This window comes from Lipotes vexillifer, unplaced genomic scaffold (assembly GCF_000442215.2).
Source record: "Lipotes vexillifer unplaced genomic scaffold, Lipotes_vexillifer_v1.1 scaffold370, whole genome shotgun sequence".
NCBI classification, from domain to species: Eukaryota; Metazoa; Chordata; class Mammalia; order Artiodactyla; family Lipotidae; genus Lipotes; species Lipotes vexillifer.
This window is the reverse complement of record NW_006772699.1, coordinates 2,624,277-2,651,104: the sequence shown is the minus strand read 5'-3', so window position 1 is coordinate 2,651,104 and position 26,828 is coordinate 2,624,277. Positions and strand designations below refer to the sequence as shown.

Here is a 26,828-nt window from a genome sequence, read left to right as displayed (position 1 = left end):
TCCCTGATACGAAGTGCAGTGGCGCTGGGAGGTGGGAGATGCTTCAGGCCCTCCAAAACCTCTCTGGCAATGATTCTCAGGGTTACGAAAATACAGAGTCTCTCCTAGCACAGAGGTTAGGGACCTACCACTAATCATGCTCCTTTCTTCTGTTGGTCAGCCTTACATCTCTGAGCCTCAGTTTCCTCATCGGTACACAGGCATAATCGCACCCACAGTATCAGAATTATCTTGAGAATCTCATGACCCTCTCTGCAGGTATTTCTAACACTGATTGCTAATATTTTTTGAGCTTTTACTACATGTTGTGCATATATTACCTTAAGGAATTCTGCAATCCCCTCCCTACGAAATGCAGGTGATACTTCTATTATCCCAGATTTACAGATGAGGAAATAGACTCTGGCTGTGGTCACACACCATGTAAATGCTGATCCAAGTTCCAGCCCAGGCCTATCTGACTCCAGAGTCCAGGCTTGTAACTGCCACTGCCTTCATCTTTTAGGATCACAGAAATGAATGGATGCGGCAGCACTCTGTAGATGATAAATCATTCAGCAAATCTGTCCAAAGTAAATAATAACACAAACATTTGTGTGCACAGCTGTTTATAGCATATTGTATTGCTTATAATATCCAAATGTAGAAAGCAAGATAAATGTCCCCAAATCAGGGATCCTATTATATAAATGATGGCTTATCCACACAGTGGAGTAGGAGAGCATAGATGTTCCTTGATCTGGAAAGATATCCTTAATATATCAGTAAAAGGAGACTACAGAGCACCACATGTGATAGAAGCCCACTTATGTTTTTGAAAAATGTTTTCTATGTCCAGAAGGTCTGGAAAAATGAATAGGAAATCATTAAACAGGGAGAGGAGGGAGAGATGTGAGGTTAAAGGGATAATTTACTTGCTACGGTTTGTTGGACATCTTCACAGGAATCATGTATAGTAACAAAGAAAATAGAACTATTGCCCAATTGGAACAAAATGAAAGTCAGTCTACACACCTAAGGAATCATATTACAGAGGACTGAGTGGATACCTATCAGGGACCGCAGTGTGCTGCAGGCAGCCCTGTGTTCAGAGGCAAGGGTGCTTCCCCTCCTGAGAGCTCCCACCCTGTGCTAGCGTGGCCATGGAGTCTCAGTGCTCACGTGCTGGAGGGCTGTTGTCAACGTTACCGAGCGGACAGAGAAGAACTACAAAGTCACGTGGGTTAACACTTTTGTAGAAGGCGCAACTATGAAATATTTTATTCCATTTATCAGATGCTTTTAACTTCCATTTCCTGGCAGGTACTTAAAGCAACCAGAAAAAAAAAAATGACAAAACCATCACCTCCCACAGAAAAATCCCATTGTACCTAGAGAGAAATGTTGCTTTTATTCAGATCCTGCAAGTTGCTCTGTGGGGCTTTTATTAAAATACACTGAAATCTACAACCTACAGCCTAGAGTGGAAAAAATGAACCTCCCAAGGTCTATGAGTCCAACATCTTAATGCTGATGAATGGAGGCTGGTTGGAGCCATTTGTGAAGATGTACCTTGGAGACGCTCCACTTTTGGTTTTTGTTCTTCCAAACCGGAGGAATCTACGGGGACTGTGTAAGGAGAAATGGATAAGGAACACAACTAACATCTGTTGAATTCATACCACGTGCCAGGCAATGGGCTGTGTGCTTTGTATTTATTATCTCACCGCATCTTGACCAAAACCCTGGCAATAAGTATTACCCTATTTTGAGATGTAAAATAAGATCCATTCTAATCTAGTTATTATTACCGTTCAGTATATACCGAGCACTTAATATATGCCAGATACTATTTATAAGTTCTTTACACGAATATCTCAGCTAATTCACAGAATAATCTTATCAGTCCACTACACTGGCTCTCCCCATGTTACAGATGAGAAAATTCAGAGGTTTATGAAACTTGTCCAAAGTCACAGAACTGTAGGTCGTGGAACTGGATTTGAATCCATGTCCCCTTGGTTGCAAGGCTCCTGTGTTGTATACATGGCTATTTACAGCAATTTTGTATTGTTTGTAATAGCTAAATGTAACAAGGAAGATAAATTTGCAAATGGCCCGCCAGAAATGGGCACCTTTAAGGTCTCCACTGTAGAAATGGGGTCTGTGAACTATTTATGATATTTTTAAAAAATTAACAGAAATTGTACACTCACTCGTTTTCAGTGTTATTACATTGGCTTAGGGCAATGTCAAAATTCCTTGTTTGAATGAGAATAAGATAAACTCCAGATAGGAAGGCTGCTTAACTCTGCTGGTTTAGAAAATTCAGAAGGCGCTTATTATATATTACCCTTTTTTTTAATGAGTAAACAAATTATCTAATGTTTAATACATTTTGCTTGTTCAGGAGACAATGTATTTTATACCTCCATCAGAATATGGTAAGGAGTGCTGGAAAAAAACCCTGGTGGTGAAGATCTTTGCTCCTATTTATCCAGAAAGTCATTCAAATATGGTTCCATCCCTCCATGTCTTGATTACGCAGTAAGCCTCCTCCCTCCATTCCTGCGCTCCTCTCTCTCTCCCCTTCCGCTAGCAGTTTGGCATTTCTCTTCTGCTTCCTTCTACTTTGTGCCTCTGCTTTGTCACCAGCCTTCACCCACCATCCTGGGATGGCTTTAGCCACAGGCAAAGAAGGTACCTATTCAGACCAGAATGATTCTCCCCCACCCCAAATGATTTCCCAAATATACCTCCAACTATTGGTTGATATTTGAGGTTCCATGAATAAAATGTCATTCTTTGACTGAAGGTTAATTCTCTCCTGTTAAAATGAGGCCCCGAATGAGAGCATTAGAATACCAGACTATAAGCTCCTCTGAGGTAAAAGTCATAACATATCCACTCCTACCTGACCCCCCTTCATGGTTGAACAAATAGATTGTGAATCACCTGTGAGATCCTTGAGGACAGAGATTAGGTCTGTGTCATTATTTTAGGTTCAACACCTAGCACAAATATCTGACACACAAGAAGTAATCACCACATTTTTATTAAGGGGATGTAGATTTCGTTTAATTAATTAATTAGAAAAGCGAATACGAGATGTCAGATAACTGTTGCAGAGAGTAAGGAGAGATTCTTAGATAACGGGATGAAATCAGAATGTCGGATCTAGAAGCTTCTGGGCGTGGACTTCCTCAACTGTATGGGCCACACAGCTTGACCCTACACAAATGACTAAGGGGTTCTTAGACAAGCTGAGAGTGGAATCAAAATACATACACAATCTTCTAACCTCCTTCCCACAGTGAAAATGTCCCTAATCCTTCCGACGAAGAATATAGATACCAGACAGCTCATCTGGCGGTGACTGATCTAGTTTCCTCAGCAGGGTCTCCCCAAATCAAAATTCTACTGTCCTCTTTTTTTTTTTTAATGGACTCTCTGCCCCACAGATCCCTCCCAAATCAGGCAGGCACAAAACTGAGCTCAGAAACAGGTCTCATGAAACATCCCAGGATCCTGTGTCTCAGCCAGAATTCAGAGCCCGCGCTCACTGACAAGTCTTAAAGATCAATTAGGCCAGAAACGTTAGAAAAATTACCACCAACAGGAGGAGACTTTAAAATCTTACCCTTGAACCTCTGTTGCTTGGCCTGGAGGGGATGGAGGAAGTAGGCCAATCTTAAATGCAAGAGAACTGGCCGGAAAAGAGCAATAAATCTGAGGAATGAATGTGCATCCTCTGATCTACATGTGCAGCTACACAGACATCAATGTCGCCTTTTCAGTTAAGGTTGGATAGAATTAAAACTCTCCCTGGAAACTCATCTCTAGAAGGAACGAGCAATACAAAACTTGTGCCGCTCTCCATGGTGCTGATAAAATCCTTCCTCCTAGAACAAAGGCATTTTCCTCATCTGCAGAAGGTGGAGTTCAATCTCCCTCCCCCTCCCTCTCTCTCTTTCTCTCTCTCTCCCCTCACTGACTCCCCAGAGCATGTGCGTGGGTCTGTTTCAGTGTTCATAAAGCATGTGTGATTTTCTTCACTGTTCCCAAATTGTAATGATGATTTCAAATATTTTTAAAGTTCTATCACATAGCTAATATTTACTTTCATCCCCAGCCGACTCTTTTCAGAAAGTTTGGGTTGTGTGCTTCCTCCTCCCTCACTCTCTCTCTCTGACCACTATATATCTGCAATAAATTTGAAAGAGGAAGACTAGTTTATTCTTCTGATTTACTCCAAAATTTCCAATTTGATCTATGGTTTCTGGTGGCTTTCTGGAAAAGAAGAAGGCCACCTATTTCCTGGTCTCCATAACATACTCAGTGCCTCCACTTTAATCCCTGGCTCTGATCCTTCCCTGACCAGCGGCAAGCAGGGAAGTCCTTCTCCTGAGTAGTCAGTCCCTTCTTATTCTCAGCGAGCGAGAGTCTAGCATAATTCATTAGTATAAACAACTCATCTTGAATGAAATGCAAGTGTTTAGTCCTAGAAGTACATTGAGTTCCTTTCTGATAAGTGTGTAGCATCTAGAAGTAGCCTTCCACTCCCAATGCTCCTAGTTCTGGGGTGATTTTAATCTTCCCATAATCACAATGTCATCACGAGGCAGAGTTCACCTCACCTTAGCCTTGGACTGCAACCAGCTCCTTCAAGGGGTTGTCTTTTGTGTCTGGTGTAGTTTTGCTTCTCCCAGGTCCTAACCCAGACACCCTTGGTCAGCTCATTCTTCCCACAGAGAGGAACCTGAATGCCTTTAAGAGCAGGTTTTTACCTTTATCTGCGATGCCCTTCTACCCCTGGCCACCTGCCAATCAAATCAGGTGACTCAGCAGCCAGAAAACCCAGCTCAATCATCACCTTTTAGAAGCCTTTTCTGACTCAATCACTCTAAACTCCCACTTCACCCCAGGCAGGATTAGTCGTCGTTCTTTCTGGGCGCCCACAAAACCTTATTCATACTTCCCAAAACTAAGGGACCACATATTTCAATTTTGAATGACCAAAGTGCGGTATCTGCTTGACACAGAGGAAGCTCAAAGTACATGAATAAATATATAAAATGAATGTGTCAGTGAATAGAAGGATGGTTGGACAGATGGATGGATGGATGAATGACATTGCCTAAATTTACATCTTATCAATTCAGAGTTTGATGCAAAATATCAGATGTGTTACCTATTCTCAAAGAACAAAGATGCTGACAATTTCTTTCCTTCTTTTTCTTATATGAAGGCACCATCTCCTCCTCTTCTTTCACTTTTTACCCTATAACTAAGAGGATGTGGTGCTGTAGCTTGTCTTTCAGAATAGGTTTCAAGCAGATAAATATTTAGTCTTTTAGGGGTCGTTTAGAAGTTTGGAAGATTATAACTACTACTCTCCAACCTTCCCTGAATCGTGTCATTCCTTGCCCCCAGATATAAAAACATCTCTTCTGTTCCCTAAAGACTGACTCTACTCACAGAAAAAAAAAAAATACTCCCCTTTCCACGAACGTTGCATTCAAACTCTGCTTATGAGGTTTCTAGTGCCTCTCCATAAGGTTCTTTGAGGCACAGCTGCCTTGTTACCTACTCACAGCTACAGTGATGCTTGTCAAGCCAGAGGGGGACATAAAAAATACCAGCTTTGCCTGCATTTTTACATTTCTGATCCCTCACAAAAATGTACAGGAATAATTATAATGTCTAACAAAATCAACTATCCCTTTATCCCTTCAGTATACTTCTAAATTACACAGAGTAGTTATTTAAAGTCATTATTTCTTGCACAAATATTACGAGGAACAAAAGTGACATAATATACCCATAATCCAGCCCTGAAACATATCTAAATCCTTCTTCTATGATGCCTCCAAGCCCTCATGCCTAAGAAATCCCTCTGCAGCTTGCAGACAATTTGTGTTCTGCTTTTTCCAGTTAACATGGCATAGCATTTTTATTAATATACTTGATGGCCAAGGGAAGTCTGTTTTTACTTACCCCTTGAGGAAATGTAGGGGAAACGTTTAGATTTAGACAGATTGAATTCTGACTCTGCTGCTAATTTGCCGTTTGCTCATCAGTAACAGGGGCATGATAATGGCTTACTCACAAGATTATGGTAAGAGTTGATTTCTGTATACAAGGTCCTTGACAAAGCATCTGGCTTATAGCAAACATTCATTTATGGGTGACTCACAAAAAACAGTAATACTTTTAAAACATTAATCTATCATGAATTAGAAAATAAAATATGCATGAGTAATTAAGATAAGACACAAGACTGAATTCAAATAAATCCAACCTTTGGGCAAGATCCCCAGAACACTGAGAGTTTATATTCATTCACCCGAAATTAGAGATACTAAGGTGGAAAAGCTTGAAAATAGCTGAAATCCATCATCACTCTTTCACAGATATACTTGAGTGACCTGCCTCAGATCACACAGACTGTCAGAACTAGAGCTGGATCTAGAACTCACATGGTCTCAAAAACTGTTGCAGGTTCTGATACCAAATATCACCTCCCTGTCACCACCACCTCAACCAATGCAGCATGGAAAGCAGACATCATTAATGAATTAATCAAATACGTTTTGAGGGATTACTTCAGGGCAAGAGGGAAGGAAAGAAGAAACACATATTGAGCATCAACATGGTAGCCATGGCTAACAAAATAGGAAGCTGAGGCTCAGGGAGGACGCACAGCTTCCCCAAGATCACACAGCCAGCTAGTGGTGAAGCTGGGATTTGAATCCACGGTCTATGTGTCTCCAAAGTTCATAATCTTTCAACTAGAATTTAACTCAATGAAAAGCAGCAGGTATTTCTGACTGCACAGTCTGTACCAGGTGCTATGTTAGGATATGGCAGTGAACAATACAGATGCAGCCCCTGCATCCATGAGGCTTAAAAGACACTTCAAAGGTGAGCAAAATGTGATGAGAGTCAGGTAAGGTGAAGTACCTACCACCTCTGTAAACTCTTCATGTAATATGGACATGTAAATATGAGCCTCTACCCTCTGTCCAGAGTTCAGTTACACTATAGGTTAAACATGCTCAAACAGGCTGGCCTGGAAATTTGACCACCATTATTCTTCCGTATTATTTCTGTGGGAAACTGCATGCTGAATTCTAAACTGATATATAACAACTTTGGGAGCACAACAATACTCAAAGCTAGTACCTGCTTTTTATCTGAGGTTTTAATGCAACAGCGGCAGATTTACCTTTCTCATTAGGTTCTTCTGAGTATAAAAAATAAAATTAGTGTCAGCATGTATTTCTAGAAAGTAGACTAATTGAAGATAGGAGGATCAATCAAACCACAAAGATTAATTATTGAGTATCTGCTCGGAATTGGGCACTATGCCCAGGCAATGTACAAATATAGAAAAAAATATAAGACCGAATCAGCCCTATCCATGGAGAGTCTGTAAACCAGCTATAGGACAGCCACATAAGAGCACTTGCAGTAAATGGTAGTCTATGTCAAAATTCTAGAAGACTGGGGTAAATACATGTCTTCGAAATGGGCTGGGGGGTCAGAGATAAGGAGGATTAACCCAGGCTTCAAAATAGCTCTGATCTGGATATTCAGAGAGAGTTCATGGTGGCAGTAGGAGGAGTGCTAACCATGGAGAAAGGTGCAGGGCAAGTGTGCCCCCCAAAATGAATAGACCATTGAGGCCACGGACTGGAGCTAGGAGTACTGGGAAATAGGTCTCAGAGGTAGTTGTAAATGAGGGAGCATTTTGTCTTAATCACCTTTGCCCCCCGCCCCCATGCCTAGAACGGTGCCTGGCAAACAGTAGGCACTCAGTTAATGTTTAGTGAGGTGGAAAGACATCACCTTCATAGAAAAGAGAAATAACAAAAAAAGTGCTAGTCCTGCTTCAACATATTGAAGTCCTATTGACAGTCCATATTGACCGCCCAATATGACAATAACAAACATAACACTGCACACAATTAAGTGCTAAATTCTATGGTAAGCCAGAAGTTGTCAGCCTGCAGGAGGGAAAGTGACTAAGGTAGAGCAAAAAGAATCGGGGATGACTTCTTAATGCGAGGGGAATTGGGTTGGGCCTATAAGGAAGCGCAAGGTTTGGCTTTCAGGAGTCACAGCTGAGATACTTACAAGGCTGAGACAGAAACAAATGCATGGGAATAGACACTTAGGAAACAATAGGAAGTGGTGGGACTGTGGTTTTTAGTAAGTAATTTGGCAAGCCAATCAAAACACATCTGTCGGCTAGATTCAGGCTGTGAACCACCAACTGGAGGCCCTCAGGACAAGAAGAAGGAAGAAAAAAAATGCTTTTCAGATGGAGGAAACAGGTAAATGACAAAGAGAGAAAGGAGCAGGAAGGCTTAGTGGGAGAGGAAGAGGGTCTCCCCAGAACCCAGAGTGCCACTGAAAGCAGTAGGAAATGTGGTTGCAGTTGAGTTTGTATTCCAGGTAAAGGAAAAGATAATAAATAAAGAGTGAAAGACAACTTCAGCATGCTATGTTGCTTGGAGAAATTGTGCTGGAATTAAACGTTGTCTTTTCTAACCTTGGCTGCTAAATCAACTGTGTTTATCTCTAAGACTAATATCATCTAAAATCGCCCTGACAAAATGTCCATTCTAGAACTCTTGGGTGGTTTTCTGGAAATGTCCCTAGTGTAGTCATGGTTGCTGCCCCCAGATTGCCTATGACAGCTGGGGCTCTATAGACAGAGCTGTGGATCAAAAGCATCTTCAAAAACAGAGCACTTCTTTGCTCACTTAACACATTTCACTTAAGGATTTACATTTATACCAGTTGAGCAAATCAAAGTTACAGTTCCCTCAGTAACTGTAACCTGGACCAAATATAGCTATATTTTTCTGCTGCAGAGCGGGCTTTTAACTCATGCCTCCCAACTGTGAACAGGAGATTTAATTCAAACATTATGCAAGAAATGTTTTTTTGGAAAACAAATGGCTGGTCCAGTGAAGGTTTAGTGTAAATGACTGTTCCTTTCAATTTGTTTTTTTATGCAAGGGTTCCCTACAGACACTGATCTTCACAGCATACTCCACAGTCTTGTGAACAGGGGTGAATGCAAAGGTACCGTCTCCACTCTTGCAAGCTGCCAGCTTGCCCATTCATGGGTCGGAGTCTAGCTTTGCCATCGCAGGCTGCTGGTGCTGACTGAAGCCTCCATACAGAGCCAGGACTGAGGTGAGAGGGTAAGGTGATCAAGGCACTTGCCCAGGAGGCAAAATTTCAGGAGTGTCAAGAAACTCATTAGTCAAAACAAATAAAATTTAATGCTACATTTTTAAAAAATATATAAATTAATGCAAAAACTGCATGACGAACAAAATCTTAAAATACTGATTTTTAAAAATATTGCACTGAAATATTCTTTTTCTTGATTACTGAATTTCTGGTGCCCACTTATACTTTGCCCCCACCCTCAGGCAAGTGCCTCACTTGCCTGACCCTCGCCCTGGCCCTGGGAAGCAGTCGGGAGGGAGTTCAGAGAGGACGTAGTGGATTTGGCTGCAGGCAAACTCTTTTAAACTTTGGTCATGGCCAATAGAGGAATACTGAAGAAGAAGACCTTCAGAAGTATTTCTAGCTGGTGCTGATGGAGCAGAAGGTGTTGGATTATTCATTTTATTGGGAGGAGTTCTCATCAACCATCAACAAAAACTGTCTTCTAATTTTCCAGGTGACTCCCCTGAGAATAAACGACCCAAAGACCATCCAGTAAGTTATGCCAAACCACCCACTTACCAAGCCTGCCACACAAAGATCAGGTGACATTCATGTCCCAAACGCTGGCCTAGGAATTACCGCATGAACAGGGTTGTCAAGTAGCCCAAGTGAATGCTGTAGCCTGCGAGGTCCTCGAGACCAGGAAAGGCTGCAATACTCCATGTCCCTGGTCCCTAGCCCTGGGTTAGTGCATGCTGATGTCGGCTTAGTCAAGTAATTACACAATTGCTCATTTAGTCAGAGATTCTAATCACCTCCAGACAGATTGAGGCGGTTAACAGAGTGGAATCCTCTACTAAGGCTAGTGATTTGTCTGTGGGTTTTGTTGTTTTGACTGAAAAAGTGGAGAAAACTCCTTATCTATCAGCAGCCCTTCACACTAGAACAGGTGTAGTTTGGGGAACTGCTCATCCTCAAAATGCATTCTTTGGAAGTGAGCAATCATTCCTGAAATACTTCAAAAATAAGCTTAATTAAAAAAAAAAAAGTTAGACCTACAGAAAAGTTACAAAAACAGTACCGAAAATTCCTATGCATCCTTCATCCAGCTTCCCTTAGTGTTAACATCCTAATGTTAGCATAATCAGAGCACAACTATCAAAGCAGGACATTTGTATCAGTACAATACTATTAACTAAATGGCAGACCTTATTCTAATATTGCCAATTTTCCTTCTAACGCCATTTTCTGGTTCATGACCTAATTCAGAATCCCACTTTGAATTTAGTTGCCATGTTTCCTAAGTCCCCACCAATCGGTGACAGTGCCTCGGTATTTCCTCATCTTTCATGACCTCAAGTTTTTAAGAGTACTCATCTGCTATTTTGTAGAATATCCCTCAATTGGGGATCGCTGAATGTCTTCTCATTATTAGACTGAGGTTGTGTAGTTCTGGCAGGATTCCCCAAAAGAAGAGTGTCGTGTCCTTCTCAGTAACTTTCTCAGGAGGCACATGATGCTGATTTGTGCCCTTCCTGGTGATGCTCCCTTTCATCACTTGGTTACGGTGGTGTCTGTCAGGTTTCTCCACTGTGAAAGTTACTATGTTTCCTTGTGTCATTGATAAGTGGATACTTTGGGAGGATACTTTGAGACTATGCAAATATCCTGTTTCTCATCATACTTTTGCCCATCACGTTCAGTATCCATTGGTGGTTCTTCCTGTAACAATGATAACTGAGGTGTTTGCCTAATCGAAAATGAGCTTTTTACCATCTTTAAACCCTATGTAAGGCCCAAAGGCCCAAAGCTACTGAGGTGAAAGATAATAATCTCCCTGTCAAATGTGACTTTCCCACAGCTGTATGGATCAGACATCTAGTTTAGGCAGAGCACATCCATGGCACCGGAGTCATCATCCCCAGCCTTCACTTATGCAGGAATCTGGGCTCTCGTCTCACTGGCCCACGTGAGTCTTCAAAATTCTCCACACTACTAGGAAAGAAGCCATTGCCAATCAGTAAGAATTGTCATGGGAAATGAAACACATTTCTTTATCTCTGCTCTAGGTTGGGGGTTTAGTTTGTCTTTAAATTGCTACATCCCTGGAGCATCTTCTCATTGCCCAGTCTCATGAGAACCTTTAGAAGCAGCAGATCCAGGGTCGCTGGAGAGAACGGAAGTGCACGGGCAGCTCCCCTGTGGGTTTTTCTCATTTGGGGCAATTCTTTTGAGTCCCAGACAGTGGTATGCTGGTAAATGTTTATCAGCTGTCTCTCCAGGAAGGGAAAAAAATACAAGTTTGGATATTAAGTGTTTGTCAGTTTTCTGGTAAGAGTACTTCCTTCACGGTTGATTTCAAGCTACCATTGTGACATCACTGAACACAACTGGGAAGAAACGGGCTGCAACAGAGCATTAAATATTAATATCTATAATATTAAATATCTGTATGTATTTCTACCATACAGACACAACAATGTAAATAACCTCAAGCACACAGATAAGAATAAAATATGGTAAGATAATTAGGAAGTGATACTTTTGAGTATGTATTTATTACCTTTGATTTCAATACAGTTTATTAGTTACAGATATCTATATAAAATTTTAATAGTGGCTGTTATCTCACTAACTCACAAAATTCCTAAAAATTTAAAACTCGGTTCTCATGAGCTGGGATGAGCCAGCTCCAGCACACCACCCCATTATACAGCGGTTATCCTGAGCCCCCGAGTACCGGAATAACCCAAAGGAGCCCCTGAAACAGCAGGATGACACTTTTCTCCAGTCCCTCCAGGAAACCTTATGAGGTCCAGATGCCCTGCAGGCGATGGCATTGCTCCAGCAGCAGTATCTGCTGCTTCTTGGCAAGCCTCCCATGACGCCTCCAAGGCATCTGGAGGGCTCCAAAGCATCTGGCTGCCGCCAGGGCTAACGGGGTACCAAGTCCTCCCCAGGCTCAGAACCTGTTTGCCATTCTTCCAGGAGACCACCTGGCCCTTAACTGTTCTTAAAATAATTACAGGGATGTTTCAGAAGCAGCCTGGAACAGTGGAAGGAGCATAGGAGGGAAGGGGAATAGTGAAGAAAGAGGCAAAACCACATGTATCGGGTACGGATTATATGCCAAATACAAGGCTGCATGCTTTCACAGATGTTCTTGTTTACCGTAATCCTGACACACCCAGAGAAAGAACAACCACCTTTTTACCAAGAGATTACATGACTTCCCAAGGTTCCGCAGCTAATAAGAAGCAGAGCTAGGACGCACCCCAGTTCTGCTCACCCCTATAGCTCTAGCATGTAGTGTAGTATACATGGTGCTTTCTACGTTATTTGTGGGATGGATACATGAATGTAGCCTAACTCCAAAGCTTGTGCTCTCACCTCCACCAGGGAAATAATGCTGGGAAAGTGCTCTTACATGGCAGAGTATAAATGAAGTAATGGAAGGCACTGTGGTGTGTGAAAGGCTGACTTCAGAGTGAGATGAGGTGATTCCCTGCAGGCTCTGCCTTTTACTAATTCTCTGACCTTAGTTTGGAATGTCACCAAGTCTCTCTCTGAGGCTCGGCTTCCTCACCAGTAAAATGGGGCTAATAAAGCTAATCTTGCCATGTGGTGGCCAGAAACAAACAACTGTGATGTATGAGAAAGCACTCTGCAGGCTAAAAGGTGCCGGGAGAGAAAGTATCCTGTATGTCACTGTCCATGACATCGTAACGTCATTCCATTGGCCTAGGAAGGGCACGTCTAACACCACGGTTGCAGAGGAAGAGCAATGGGTAAAAGAAATGGCCCTGGACACAGCAGAAGGTACAGCATTCTCATCTATTTCAACTTTAAGTTTAGGACTTACTTGGCTGTCCTCTGTTTGGAATGCACCACAGACAAAAGAATTTCAGCAAGCCTTGTCTCCCTACCTTTTATATGATATACAAGGGAGCAGACAGGTTAGAAGAAAACCCTGCTGTTTTTGCAGTGTGGTATTGATCCTGGAAACCCTGCAAAGAGGCAGCATCAGCCTCTCTTCAGGCCTGCATCATGCAGGCTGCCTGGGATTCTCAGAGAGCCTAGAATTTCAGAGGTAGACACCCAAGCACAGACTGGCACGGTCTGCTTCTATCACACACGGTAGGTCAAGGGTGGCGCTAGACACACACACACACACACACACACACACACACACACACACGAAACAAGAGAGGGCCTTGCACAGACCAATGAGGATAAAGTGTCATAAACTGAGTGTGATTAATTCAACCCCTGCACCTGACACCCAAGGAAGACAGAAAGAGATAAGAGCATACCCTCCTAGCAGAGGGAAGACCCAAGGGAGAAATCAGTCTCTGCCATTGATTGGGACGAGTCATATTCATTCACTTATCCGTTCCTTCAACAGACAGGCATTGTGCGGGATGGGCAAGGGGAAGGGGAGAGCTGCAGGGCACGGCAGGCTAGGGTAGGGCACTCCCAATTACACAGGCAGATGGGTCCACAGAGGATGATAACCCAGGTGCTATGATAGAGCAGGCATAAGCTCTATGGGCCACAAGAGAGGGGTGGGGAGGAGGGTTAGAGAAAGCTTCCTGGGGAGAGTGACATTTCATCTGACTTCTGAATATTTAGCTAGGCAAAGAGAGGAGGTGATGCATTCCAACAAGTGCAAACAGCACACACAGCAGCCCAGAAGAGAGAGAGTGTGGCCCCTGAGGGACTGAAAGAATTTTAATGGAGCAGGAGTTGGAGAGTAAAAGTGGAATTGGCGAGAGGGAAGGCTGAAAGTGTAATAAGCTCTGTGAAGTTGGGGGAGGGAGGCTTGCTCTCTGAGCTTCTGTGCGCAAAGCCTGGCATGGGACACACACAGGGAAGTGTAACACAAAGCAATTAGTGCTGTGATATCAGTCTGAACACCTAGTTATGAACACAGAGAAGGAAGCCCTTAAACCTGCCTTGAGGTTGGCAGGTGCGGGAGGGTTGTGTGTGGAGAGGACACAGAAGTGAGATTTCAGAAAGGAACTATTACCTGAGCTGAACCTAAAAGGAGTTTAGGATTTTACTTGCATAAAAAGAACAGGAACTGGAAAGGAAATTTCAAGCAAGAGAAAAAGCATGAGCAAAAGCCCTCTCTACCAGTGTCTAAGCTGATGAATAAAAACACCAGAAACCCCAAACTAATCATGACTAACAGAGGGCCTCGGTAAAACCCTTCAGGTCTAGTCAATGGGCTCAAAGTGTTTATTTTTTAAGCTGATTCTGTGCATTCTCTGCCTTCATGATGCAGATACAACCAACACCAACTTCTCTTCAGAGCCAGGAGTCACCTTTACCCACTCTGTGATTGCTAAGCAGGGTTCAACATGACGACTCTCCCATCTGTGTCAGAGGAATGAAACATAGAAACAAAAAGCCTGCTTCAAGAGGGGGGGAAAGCCAACTCCCTCCGGGTCTGGCGCAAAATTAAATTTTATGAGTTACTTGGCAGTCAGCAAGGCACAGAACAAAGCCAATGTGAAACCACCTTTCAAAGTAACCTAAGTTGACAATTAAACTTGCTCTCGGTGAGGGGAAGAAAAGGAGTTAATACAGGCAGAAGGCCTTTCATCCTTCACCTGAGCCTGTCCCTTTCCTATGTTAAGTGCAATGGCAAGCAAGCTGAGTGAGGGGATTTAACACTATCATTAAAAAAATATCAACATCCAGGCTTAGGTGGACATCCCTCCCTGAGTCATATGCCACCCAGGGTTACAATGAATACGGTAACAACAGGAAAACATAGCTTCCACATGCCAGGCCTGCTGTGCTGGGCTGTAATTACCCAAACCATGACAATCTATTGAAGACGAGCATTCTTTCCCAACCCCCAAACACACAATGCCCCCCAGAAGGAAGCTTGGCATACTGCATTGTAATTGCTACATTTCTACATGTGGTTCTGCCCTTGGGCAATGGTTCAGGTAGGTGTAGTCCATTCTTGGGCTGGAGAGACCGACTATCCCATGGTGCCAAGAAAAAGTCAGTAAAAAAATAGACGGCTATGTTGTTATCAACAGAGAGGATCCAAACAACCAGAAGAAAAATCCAGGACATTTACCCTGGGAGCCTTTTGAACTTTTCTCTGAAATTTCCAATTTTGAAGAGTTAGTGCCTGAAGAAACCAACAGCACACCTGATGCTTTGGATTTTCAAAGTCAGATCTTCGCAAAGGCAATGTCCCCACTACTGCATAAAAATGAATTGATGAGTACAAATGAATGTGTTTGAAGACTCTGCCATTTTATGGTTTATTAAATGCCATATGGGAAGATGCAAAGTTTTATAGACTGGAAAGGGCCCTTCAATTAAGAAGGTAAAGAACTGAGGATGAGCCCAACTGTTCTTCCATTTCCAGTGAATACTGAAGATAAAAAAAAATTAGGTCACATTAGAGTAGTGGTTCTTAAAGTGTATCCCTGGACCAGCAGTATCCATATCATCTGGGAACTTGTTAGAAAAATAAATGATCAGGGGACTTCCCTGGTGGTCCCGAGGGTAAGACTCTGCGCTCCCAATACAGGGGGCCCGGGTTAGATCTCTAGTCGGGGAACTAGATCCCACACGCATGCCGCAACTAAGAGTCCTCATGCCACAACTAAGAGGCCCACATGCTGCAACTAAACATGCTGCAACAAAGATCCCACGTGCTGCAGATAAGACCCGGTGTAGCCTAAATAAATAAATAAATAAATATTTTTAAAAATATAAATACATAAATAAATAAATGATCAGGCCCCATCCTCCAAACCTAATGATCAGAAACCTGTTTTAACAGCTCCTCCAGGTCACTGGGATGTACTATCATGTTTAAGACCTTTTGCGCTAGAACTGTGGTCCTCCACCCTGGCTGCCTATTATCATCACCTGGTGAACATGTTATTGCGATGCCCTGGCCAACCCCAGGCAACTAAATCACAACAAGTAGGACTGGAACTTAGCAACAGCTACTTTTAAAAAGGCTCCTCGGGTGATGTAATGTGTAGGCAGAGTTGACAGTTGCCATATACCAGAATAAGAGAGATTTAGATTAGATACTTTACAACTTCTGATTTCTGGTTTAACTCGAAGTTATGGTGGCTGCTGAGTGAATCTTCTTCGTAAAAGAAAAAGCTTTTGAGAAGAGGAGAGATTTCCATCTTCATGAGCTGGAGAAGTTAGATATGAAGCTCGCACACTGTACCAACATTGTACCAAACCCAATGGTAATAACAGTATTTAACAACTCATCAGCAAAGACAGTTGCTCATCCTGGGAAAGAGGCAGGCTAGTCCCCACGTTCAGAAGTCACTACAAAAGCAGTGCGCTCGGAGGCAGTGAGGAGTGACACCACACCACCCACACGCCTCAAGTTCAGCTGCCACAAACCACCAAGGGGAGCTCAGAGCCTCCCACTTACTTCTTGGCTTTGAAGTCCCAAGTATTCAGGGTGTGTGAGAGAGCAGCCTCTTCTCACCAGTGTCTGGTGTCACCCAATGTGCAAAATGATGACAACCTGCCAGCATAGAATTCTAGGGGGCCACTCCCATGGGACAGGCAGAGCCTAGCATCGCTGCTTAACAAATAAACTGTGTACTGGGGCCATCCCTCTACCCAAATCAGGAAATTGGCAGAACACATTGTAAGTTTGTTCCTTAAACCAGGGTCCACTAGTGTAGTCCCGAGCATCTAGGATTTTTTTCCCCATGAAAAGGGACGTGAGCACTACTAAAATGTAAGAAACATTGTAAATTCTTTTCAACAAGAGGAGGCAACATTCTTTGGGAAGTTTCTGGAGACATAATAGGCCAACCATCATGTTTTTACACTGTGAGAGTAAGATCAAACATTCCCTTAAATTTTTTTTAAAGATAGAATAACAAAGACTGGAACCAGTTCAATAGCTGGCTAGTGAACATGCTTATGAATATAACACCATCATCATGACATTCTCACAGAGTGAATTTTAGATATCCAAGCTTTGGGGCATTATACTCCCTCTCCCCCCAAAAAGGATGAAGATAGGAAAAAATGAGAGGGAAAAGACCATGCTTTTATATCCCCAATGCCTGTGATTATGCAGACTTTGGAGTTGGACCAACCTGGGTTTCGATTTTCACCCTACAATTTATTTGCTGTTTGGCCTTGAACTTTTAAGGCTGTGAATTTCAGGTTTTCATCTATAAAATGGGAATGATAATCCTTAGCAGTGATCAGGGTGAGCAGAAAGAAGGCTTGGATTGCATTTAGCACAATGCCTAGAAAACAGCAAATTAAGTAGCAGTTGTGATCATTAACTATTCACTCTTGAACACCCAGCTGAAGCTTCACTTCTCTTGTGAAGGCTTCCTTCACAAAGATGCTTACACACACACACACACACACACACACACACACACACAGCCTTTGTAGTTCCAGTACCCCAGTATGCATCTAGATTTTAGTCATTATATTATATTGCAATTGCTTATTTATATGTTTTTAAGTATTTTCTTAAGAAAAAAGACATGCCTTTGTGTACCCAATGCCTGGCACATACTTGGTACATCATATGTACAAATGAATGAATGAATGAACAAATGAAGCTAGCTATGTATCTCATTTACCTAGAAATGAGATAAGAAAAACTTAATTAGGATGGTAAGAGTGGAAAGGACAAGACAGGAGAGAGACATACAGGGAAACTGATAATAATGGTTGACTATGGGATATGAGCAGGAAAAAAAATATTGTTTTGCAGAGTTTTCTAATACAGTCAATCATAGACACCGTTCATCCAGAAAGCCCTTCTCTGAGGATTTTCTAGGGAGGAGAGGGGATGGAGAGAATGGTCACACAAATACTTAGAAAAGATTTATTGGTTGTTTGGGTCTACCCAGTCCTCTGAAACCGGCCCACATAAGGACAGATATTCCTGGACATTATTCAAGGACAAGGGTAAGGCTGCAAAAGGAACCTGAGTCAAATGAAGAATGTTTATCTCTGTCTTCCAAGTCTCAAGAATTCTAGTCCTGTGTTTAATCACTGCCTCTCAGTCTTTACCATTATCACCACTCCGTCTCCCTCATTATCTTCTGCAGACTCTGCCCTCTGGAAGCCCTCTACTTACTCCCACTGAGACTTTCCTTTTGGTCTCATTCCTACCTAATCTCTGAATGATGTTGACCAATATTACATTGGCTTCACTGCCACAGCCATCCCTCTATCATCACCTAACGCCTCAACCTATCTCAAGGGTCTAGGCATGAGCAATCTGCTCATCCAGAAAGAGTCTTAACCGTTTCACCACTGCAGGAGATAACTGGAGAAACAAAACCAAGGAAAATCAGCCAAGAAAGCAGGTAAGTGGGGTTTTCTTGGCTATGTAGACATAGAACAACTCTCCTACCCTCATCCCTGCAAACCAGGGCTTTAGTAAATGGACAGGCAATCTAAAAAGTCTGCAGTATGTCCATACCTAGACCCTGAGAAAGCCTGTCCAACAAGAAATATGGTGACAAAATGCTACACGCTTAACTCTAGTCCCCAGGCTGTCTTTCACAGCCAGGGAATTTAGTCACTGGAAAAGTAGGGCCATTGAGAAAGCCATTGACTTTTATCTTTAGACTTCAACTGCTATTCATCAGCATCAATATTTTGGAACTGAACTCAGCCCTAGTCTGAGTCCAGGACGTCTACATCATCACGGAGACTCACCGCATCCTGAGAGCTGAGGACCTCCAAGATGCTGTTGAGTAACTCGACACAGTACTTCTTCTCCTGGACCTGGTGCTGCATCTCATCCTTGTGCTCCAGCAGCTCCTTCAGTTCCTTGGTGATGACAGGAAGCAAAATGTCCCGGCATTCTGGAATGAAGGCAGTTCAGAGGCATCTGAGCTTCCTCGTTTTTTAGCTTCTTTTATTTTTTAGATAACATTTCATTAAATAAATAATTCATGAATATCTTCTTCTTGTAAAAAAATGCAAATATTAAAAATTAGGCTAAGGGACTTCCCCGGTGGCGCAGTGGTTGAGTCCATCTGCCAATGCAGGGGACACGGGTTCAAGCCGTGGGCCAGGAAGATCCCACGTGCCACGGACCAAATAAGCCCGTGCGCCACAACGACTGAGCCCGCGCTCTAGAGCACGTGAGCCACAACTGCTGAGCCCATGTGCCACAACTGCTGAGGCCCGCACGCCTAGAGCCCGTGCTCCGCAACAAGAGAAGCCACCGCAATGAGAAGCCCGCGCACCACAACCAAGAGTAGCCCCCACTTGCCACAACTAGAGAAAGCCCACGCACAGCAACAAAGACCCAGTGCAGCCAAAAATAAATAAATTTAATAAATAAATTTTTTAAAAAATTAGGGTAAGCTTTCCTTAGAACATTATTCACAGTTCTGGCCCCTCCCACAACCCCTACTCCCTAGAGGCAACCAACCAGTTATTCTATTCCATATAGATGTATGTGTATGTGCATATAAAAATGTATGTATGTGTGCTTGTATACCAGTATAAAATATGTAGTATCATTTTGATTTGGCTTTTCATTTAAGTAAAACATATCGCACTGTGATGATCATCTTTCAAGATCTTCTTATATGTTTTACATATGTATGTTATCAGTACAAAAAAATTTAGTGTCATTTTGGTTTTGTTGCCTTTTTATAAAAGGGGACTATACTGCACATATTGTTCTGTACCTTGACTGTTTTCATTCACCGATATTTTTTGGAGCACCTTCTATGTTATTACATAGAAGGATCAACGTTAATTATTTATAGTTGCTTTATAGTATTCTCTATTATGGACATATTTGTTCATTTAGTCATACCCCTACTGATGGACATTTTTCACTGGCATAAACAGTACAAAAACGAACAACTTTCCACTTGCACCCTTGTACACCACGACTTTCATTTTAAATAAATTAAAACCTTTGCAAAGATGGGTAACTCTGTTGGCTTTGCTGTCTCAGGAAATACCCGAAAGTTTCTGAAATCCTACACAGCATTCTTTCTATATTTCTATTAAAAATGGCAAACCTGGGCTTCCCTGGTGGCGCGGTGGTTGAGAGCCCGCCTGCCGATGCAGGGGACACGGGTTCGTGCCCCGGTCCGGGAAGATCCCACGTGCCGCGGAGCGGCTGGGCCCGTGAGACGTGGCCGCTGAGCCTGCGCGTCCGGAGCCTGTGCTCCGCAATGGGAGAGGCCACAACAGAGAGAGGCCCGCCCATGGAGCCTGTGCTCCGCAACAGAAGAGGCCACAACAGTGAGATGCCCGCGAAAAAAAAAAAAAAAAAAAAAAAAAAAAAAAAGGCAAACCTTCAGAGGTCAAAAAAATCCCCCCAAATTTCAAGCCATCCCTACCTAGATGCTTCTAGAGCTGAAATGTGAATCATATATGCCAATTTTATTTTAATTCAATACAACAAGTAGGTGCTGAACATCTTCGATGTGGAAGGCACTGTATTTCTGGAAGTACAGAGATAATATATGGTTCTCACCCATTAGATACTTAAAATACGACAGAGGTGATCAGCAACAAAACAAAGGGCAATGGCAGAAGACAGAATAAGATACCGGTGGGAAGAACCAGACATCAGCTCTTGTTCTGTCAGCCCAGCATCTATACCTGCTCTGGCACAGCACCCTGGTTTCACCCTGGTGAGCCACCCTGCTATGGGATATAAACCTAGGGATACTGTCATAAGGCTCCCTGCCCTCCTCTGGACCAGGGTTGGGTACCTGACCCTAATTAGGATAACCTCTTGATCTGAACCTTAAGGGAACTTTAACAACAGTCACTGCTGACATTGCTAACATACTGAGCGCTTACCAAGTGCCAGGCACTGTTTGAAGTCTCTTGCATGAACTGCTTCAATCTTCCCAATGAGTCTAGGAGGTAGATACTGTTATTTCTCCCATTTTGCTGATGAGGAAACAGAGGGACATGCCCAAGTATACAGAGCTAGTAAGTGGTGGATCCAGTCTGACTGCAGAGCCTGTGCTCATCATCACTAGACAAAGGGTATTATCGTTCTTGGAGCTCATCTGTCTGCACAGAAGTGCCCTGGGGAGGCTTGCTGCTTCCTCTCCCAGGGCTATTCTGAATCTCCCCTCTCTGAAGACTGGTTCCCCAGCTTTTCCTCTGATTCTTAAACTGCTCCCTAACATCCAAATACATTTATTTTCGGTTAAATTTATCAGACTAGGTGTATGTCACTCACAACCAAAGAATTCAGACTCGCAGAGTCATAAAATACCATGAGGGCTTCAGAAGGGAGTCATGATCTATGGTTGGAAGGTTCATAGAAGACTTTATAGGCTCTGATAGAATTGTGTCCCTTCTCTCAGAGCACTAATGTCAGTTTGTAATTAAATTCTAATTAGTATAATTAATGTCCATTCATCCAACCAAAGTGTAAGCTTCATGACAGCCAGACTAAATCTCAGGTGCCCAACACAGTACCTGGATCATAGTAGCTACTCAGTAAATCTTGATGGAGCGAATGGAAGAGGTGTCATTTGAGATGGTCACTGATGAGTAAATAATATTGCCATCAGGAGAGTGGGGATTTAGAGAACAGAGAGTGATTTAGAGTTCATGGACCAAGATGTGGCAACGTATACAATGGTGGAATATACTCAGCCATAAAAAAAAGAATGAAAGAATGCCATTTGCAGCAACACAGATGCAACTAGAGATTATCATACTAAGTGAAGTAAGTCAGAAAGAGAAAGACAAATACCACATGATATCACTTATATGTGGAATCTAAAATATGGCATAAATGAACCTAACTATGAAACAGAAAGAGACTCACAGACATGGAGAACAGACTTGTTGTTGCCAAGGGGGAGGAGGGTGGGAGAGGGATGGGGTGGGAGTTTGAGATTGGCAGAGGTAAACAATTATATATAGGACGGATAAACAACAAGGTCCTACTGTACAGCACAGGAAACTATATTCAATATCTTGTGATACACCATAATAGAAAAGAATATATTAAAAATAGAATGTATGTATGTGTATAACTGAGTCACTCTGCTGTATAGCAGAAATGAACACAACATTGTAAATCAACTACACTTCAATAATAAAATAAAATAAAATAAAATTTTAATAAAAATAAAAATAGAGTACATGGACCTGGGTAAGTAGAATAGTCTCTTGGAAGCAGAATAACAGGAGATAACACTGAAAAGGAAAATTCTTAAATGCAATGGGTGGTGTAAGATTATAGTTCTATGGAAACAGAAAATTACAGGCAACAAAAATTTTGATTCAGCTTTGCTTAATGTTATACATGGAATCATGGGCCACGGATTAATGGTACTTTGTCTGGACTCAAGAAATGGTTGGCCTAAGGACTTCTGAGAATACAAGGTGCTGAGTTAGCCACTACCCTTTGTTTAGAGAGAGAAGAAAAAAGACTGGATAATATTTACATACCAATTACCATAACATTTAAGTTAAATCTATACTTAGTCCCTTGTAATTTTGTCCAGGTCTGTTTATTAAAAGGGGTAAAGAAATTTCCTGCAAATTTCACGCAGAAGTTTGTTTTAAAAGTTATCTTCTAAAAGATATTAACTTGTAACTTTGAAACTTTTTGTTTGTTAGAGGAAACTGTATGTGTAAAAATGCTTGTTGTAGGAAAAACTAGGTGAGTTCATTTGAAGTTGTAAACTCTTTGTCTTTGGGAGATGAATGACCTCACCAACTTCATGAAACTTAACTCCCTTCACTGATGTTGTCATAATTAAACCCCATCAGAAGATAAGAACTGTGCATTCACTTAAGTTAGGTAAGAATTGTAAAGTCTTCCTCTCTGAAAAGTTAATTTTTGCTAGTAAAATAAAGAAGATTCTAATAAAGGAAATTTAAAACACAACAGAAATCTTGTTCTTCCATAGTTCTCTGGGCAAAGGGAGTCTTCAAAAGATGTTTTTTTTTTAAGGTGATTCGTGTCATTGTAGCATGTAGGGCAGCTGGAGGAAGAAAAGACCAAAGAGCAGACAGAGACCAGGGTATATGCCACTGCAGTAGTCCAGGTGATGGCAAATGAGAATAAAAGTGCTGGGTTCTACCCCCCTAGACTCCTAGCCTCTGATACAACATTCTTGTTCTCTGTTGAAGCTAAAGATTTGATAAGACCTTAAAGAAAGTTGGTCTTGAGTTTAACGCATAGTAAGACAATGTTTTAAAGCCTAGGGCAATAGGCTTTTGTGATCCAAGATTAAAAATCATTTAAAACCTCTCCATGTGTGAATGGGATCACTAGGACCTGCAGAGAGGAGGTTTGTAAAGGTAGACAAAGGGTTAATCTACTGAGGCAGTTAATTAACTCATTCATTCATTTAGTCAGTCAGTCTACTACATTTATTGAAGGCTCCCTAAGTGCCAGTCACTATTCTGGGATGGGAGGGAATGTAACCAGGGGTTGCTTGCCCATCACAGCAGCAGAGCCAACAGAGATAAGAGGCAGACTTAAGTAGACAAGAAAAACCCTGGTGCCTCTACCTCCTGGGAGTGGCAACCTGTCAGTGGCCATATAACAGAGCTATAGAATAGTAAAGGTCAGGTTTTTCCTAAAAAGCTCATTCTGTTGGTATTCTAGTTGAGACACTTCAGTTAGATCTTATTACAAAGACATGGGTGCAAGGGAAAAGGCCCGCTGGAAGATTTTAGATATTAATGAAGATCTCCTTGAGAAGTCACCGGACTTTACATTCTACTTAAAATTGAGCGAAATTAGTAGATTCTTATGGAAAAGTCTAATAGTGAGTGTTCTCCATCCCCAGAAATATTTAAGCAGTAGGTAGCTGTCTCTGGGCAGGGATAATGAAGAGGTATTCAAAGTATCAGATGAAGGGGTAAATGGAATGATTATTAAATCCCCATCCAAAACTCTATGATCCATAAAACAGAGGTCCAAAGGAAGTGGCAGGAGGAAGGATGTATTTGCTAGGTGGAAAGACAGTGGACATGTCTGCATCGTTTACAGACCACTGAGGTCGTGGGAGCTACAGACCAGGCCGCAGCAGAAGCCGTGGTTTATCAATCTGAAAGTCACCGACTTTACAGGTGATCAAAACCAGCATCCCCACAGGACGAGGGCTCTTCGTGCTGAGAGTCAGCAAGATTTGAGCTGAGGAAGCCATTAATAACGTAGCCTGTTCTGCAGAAAGTACTTTGTCTTCTCCTTAACCATGATTTCTCAGAAACGTCTGGCTCCTCTGTTTTGAAATGAAATAATTTTTCTCATTTGTAATTGGAGCTGTGAAATTACATTAGTCTGTAAAGCTTCAGGAAGCAGCATTTCTAAATTGTGGCTTGAATGTCAAGCAAACAAACAGAAACGGTTAAAAGATAAATATTGCAGAGCCTTAAATCAATCTTTATAGGTAGAGGCAATGAGCGTGAGAGACCTGCAAACACAGCCTGGGTAACTGAGCCCCACAAAGCCTGGAGATGGGCCAACAAGTGATGACAAGTCCAAACTGTAATTCAGACCAGGCACTTAGGAACCCGCAGAGCTACTCAACTCTGTATTTTCATAGAAAGGAGTTTACTTTTGTCAAAGTGGCTTGCAGAGAGGAAAATGCAGTGTTTCTGGGCTCTGGATTCTTCCTTTTCAGAGCAAGTTTTATGCTATGGCAGATGATGCCACTGCCTGAATTCACAGCTCTCTTGAAGTGTGATATATGCTTTTGCAATAATTTCACGACTCAGGGATACTTCAAATAAGATGGTCCTTTTCGTCACCTCCTTCTCCCCAGTATCAGCTCCATGGAAAGATCAAAATGTATCCTTTGTCCACTTTGGAGAACCACCTTGAGGTGCATCAGGCCACAGATATATCTGTGATCTCAGCCACAACTGCAGCCCCAGAGGAAAACACTCCTAAGAACTACATCTGAACTTGCTGTCTTCCCCACAAACCTGCTCCTTCTTTGCTCACTCTGAGCGGAGACACCCTCAGGCACACAGTCAGCCAGGCAGACTTGATTTCTCCCTCTCTCTATCCCCAACATCTTCTCCATCAGGAAGTCAAACCCATCTCGCCCCCAAGCCAACTTCCTGCATCCTCTGTTCCAAGTTTCCCAAACTGATCTCCCACTTCCAATCTCAGCAGCAGGAAATTTCCCCAAACTCAAACCTGACCTCCTTGAAGGGCTTCAGTAGTCTCCCAGGGGTGAGTTTTACTGCTGCTCTGGCATAGCTGAAGGCCCTTAGTGGGCAGGCCCTTCCTTACCTCTCCACCCTCCACCTCCTGCATCACTCCACCATAGCCTCTCCTCTCCTGCTTCTGAGTTTTTGCATGTTATTTTCTTTGCCCAGAATGTACTTATCCCACCCATCTTCACCTGACTAACTCCTCCTTGCCTCCTAGGTCTTACCTTAGTTGCCAAATCCCCTAGGACAATGTTCCTGACACCCCAACTCTGACTTGGGTGACCCTGTTCTGTGCTCCTGTAGTATCCAGACTAGACTTTCATCTTCCCATTTCTCACATTACGTGGCTATCGTCTATGTAACAGGATGAACAGTAAGGTTCTCATTAACATCCCAGAAATGAAGCTGAGGTCCAAAGCTGAGGACAAAAGGTGTGACTACCCCGCTTTCTAAATCCAAACCGTCTCCAGTAGTTGGTGTACACCATCATCCCCCGTGGTTTTTTGAGAGGTACCAGTTCAGTACCAATCCTACAGTAATCTGCATGCACCTCATCCCAGAACTGAGGGAGGGTCTGCAGAGGACTTTGGATACAAAGCAATGCCCATAGAAAAAGGCATTGCCTCTCCTCCCTGAAGCTGAGGCGAAGGGAGGTAGAGCCAAAAGAAACACTTGTGAAACATATGAAGACGAGACTGGCACCTTATGGCCCCACTAGGGAAATGTTTGCTGATCTTCCATCCCAGGTACATCCTGGCTCCACCAGCAGAATGGAGACACTTGAGGACGTTTGGGAATTCCTCTCTTACTGTGGGGAGAAAGGTTAAACCCACACGGTGTGTGTGTCAGGGCCTCAGTCATGTCCTCAGTGTGGTTACCCCATTTCTAAGCCTGCCGGTGGCAGCCTTTGCTTGGAGTTTCACTCCACTCACAGCCAGCCCCTCACGTTATCACCAGCATGGGTTAATGGACTCCTCAATCTTGTTCGGTTTTTCACAGCCTTTAAAGTGAAAGTCGTTCTGCTTTGGTCAAGTTCCTATTGACTGAAAGGCGAATTCAGCTCAGCGCAACCCTCCTGGAGGAGCGCGAGGACCTTGTGATGGCCAAGGCTTGCCCTGCTCTCCCACACTACCCACCCCCAGACTTTTGGCAAGCAGGGAAGACCCCTAATTGAAACCCAACATTCTCCCCAGGCAAAGCTGAGCAGGGCCAGCCCTGCTCTGCTTGGCCGCTTTCCTTCTGTTTGGTAGGGGGAGCATCTGCAGATGTCAGAGGCCACTTGGTTCCATCAGCTAGCCACGAAGGAGGACCGGCACACACAGCTCTAATCTGATAGCAGTTTGTTCTCATAACCGCCTTCCTCCAGCCAGCGTCTCATGAAGGAAAGTAATTCCACCCACTGGGAAATCAGTAACTACCCACAAACTTCATGCTCCAGATCAGGTTACAAGCCTTTTACAACCCTACCACCCGTTGTGCCC

General features: G+C 42.8%; 1 protein-coding gene across 1 annotated transcript in view; it reads right to left on the bottom strand.

The window, feature by feature from the left end:
• DOCK2 (dedicator of cytokinesis 2) overlaps positions 1 to 26,828 on the bottom strand; it is a 424,501-nt gene that overhangs the window by 244,390 nt on the left and 153,283 nt on the right. The window contains exon 26 of the mRNA XM_007447828.1: positions 18,883 to 19,031. Coding sequence (XP_007447890.1) covers positions 18,883 to 19,031 — 149 coding nt within the window. The remainder of the gene's footprint in view (positions 1 to 18,882; positions 19,032 to 26,828) is intronic.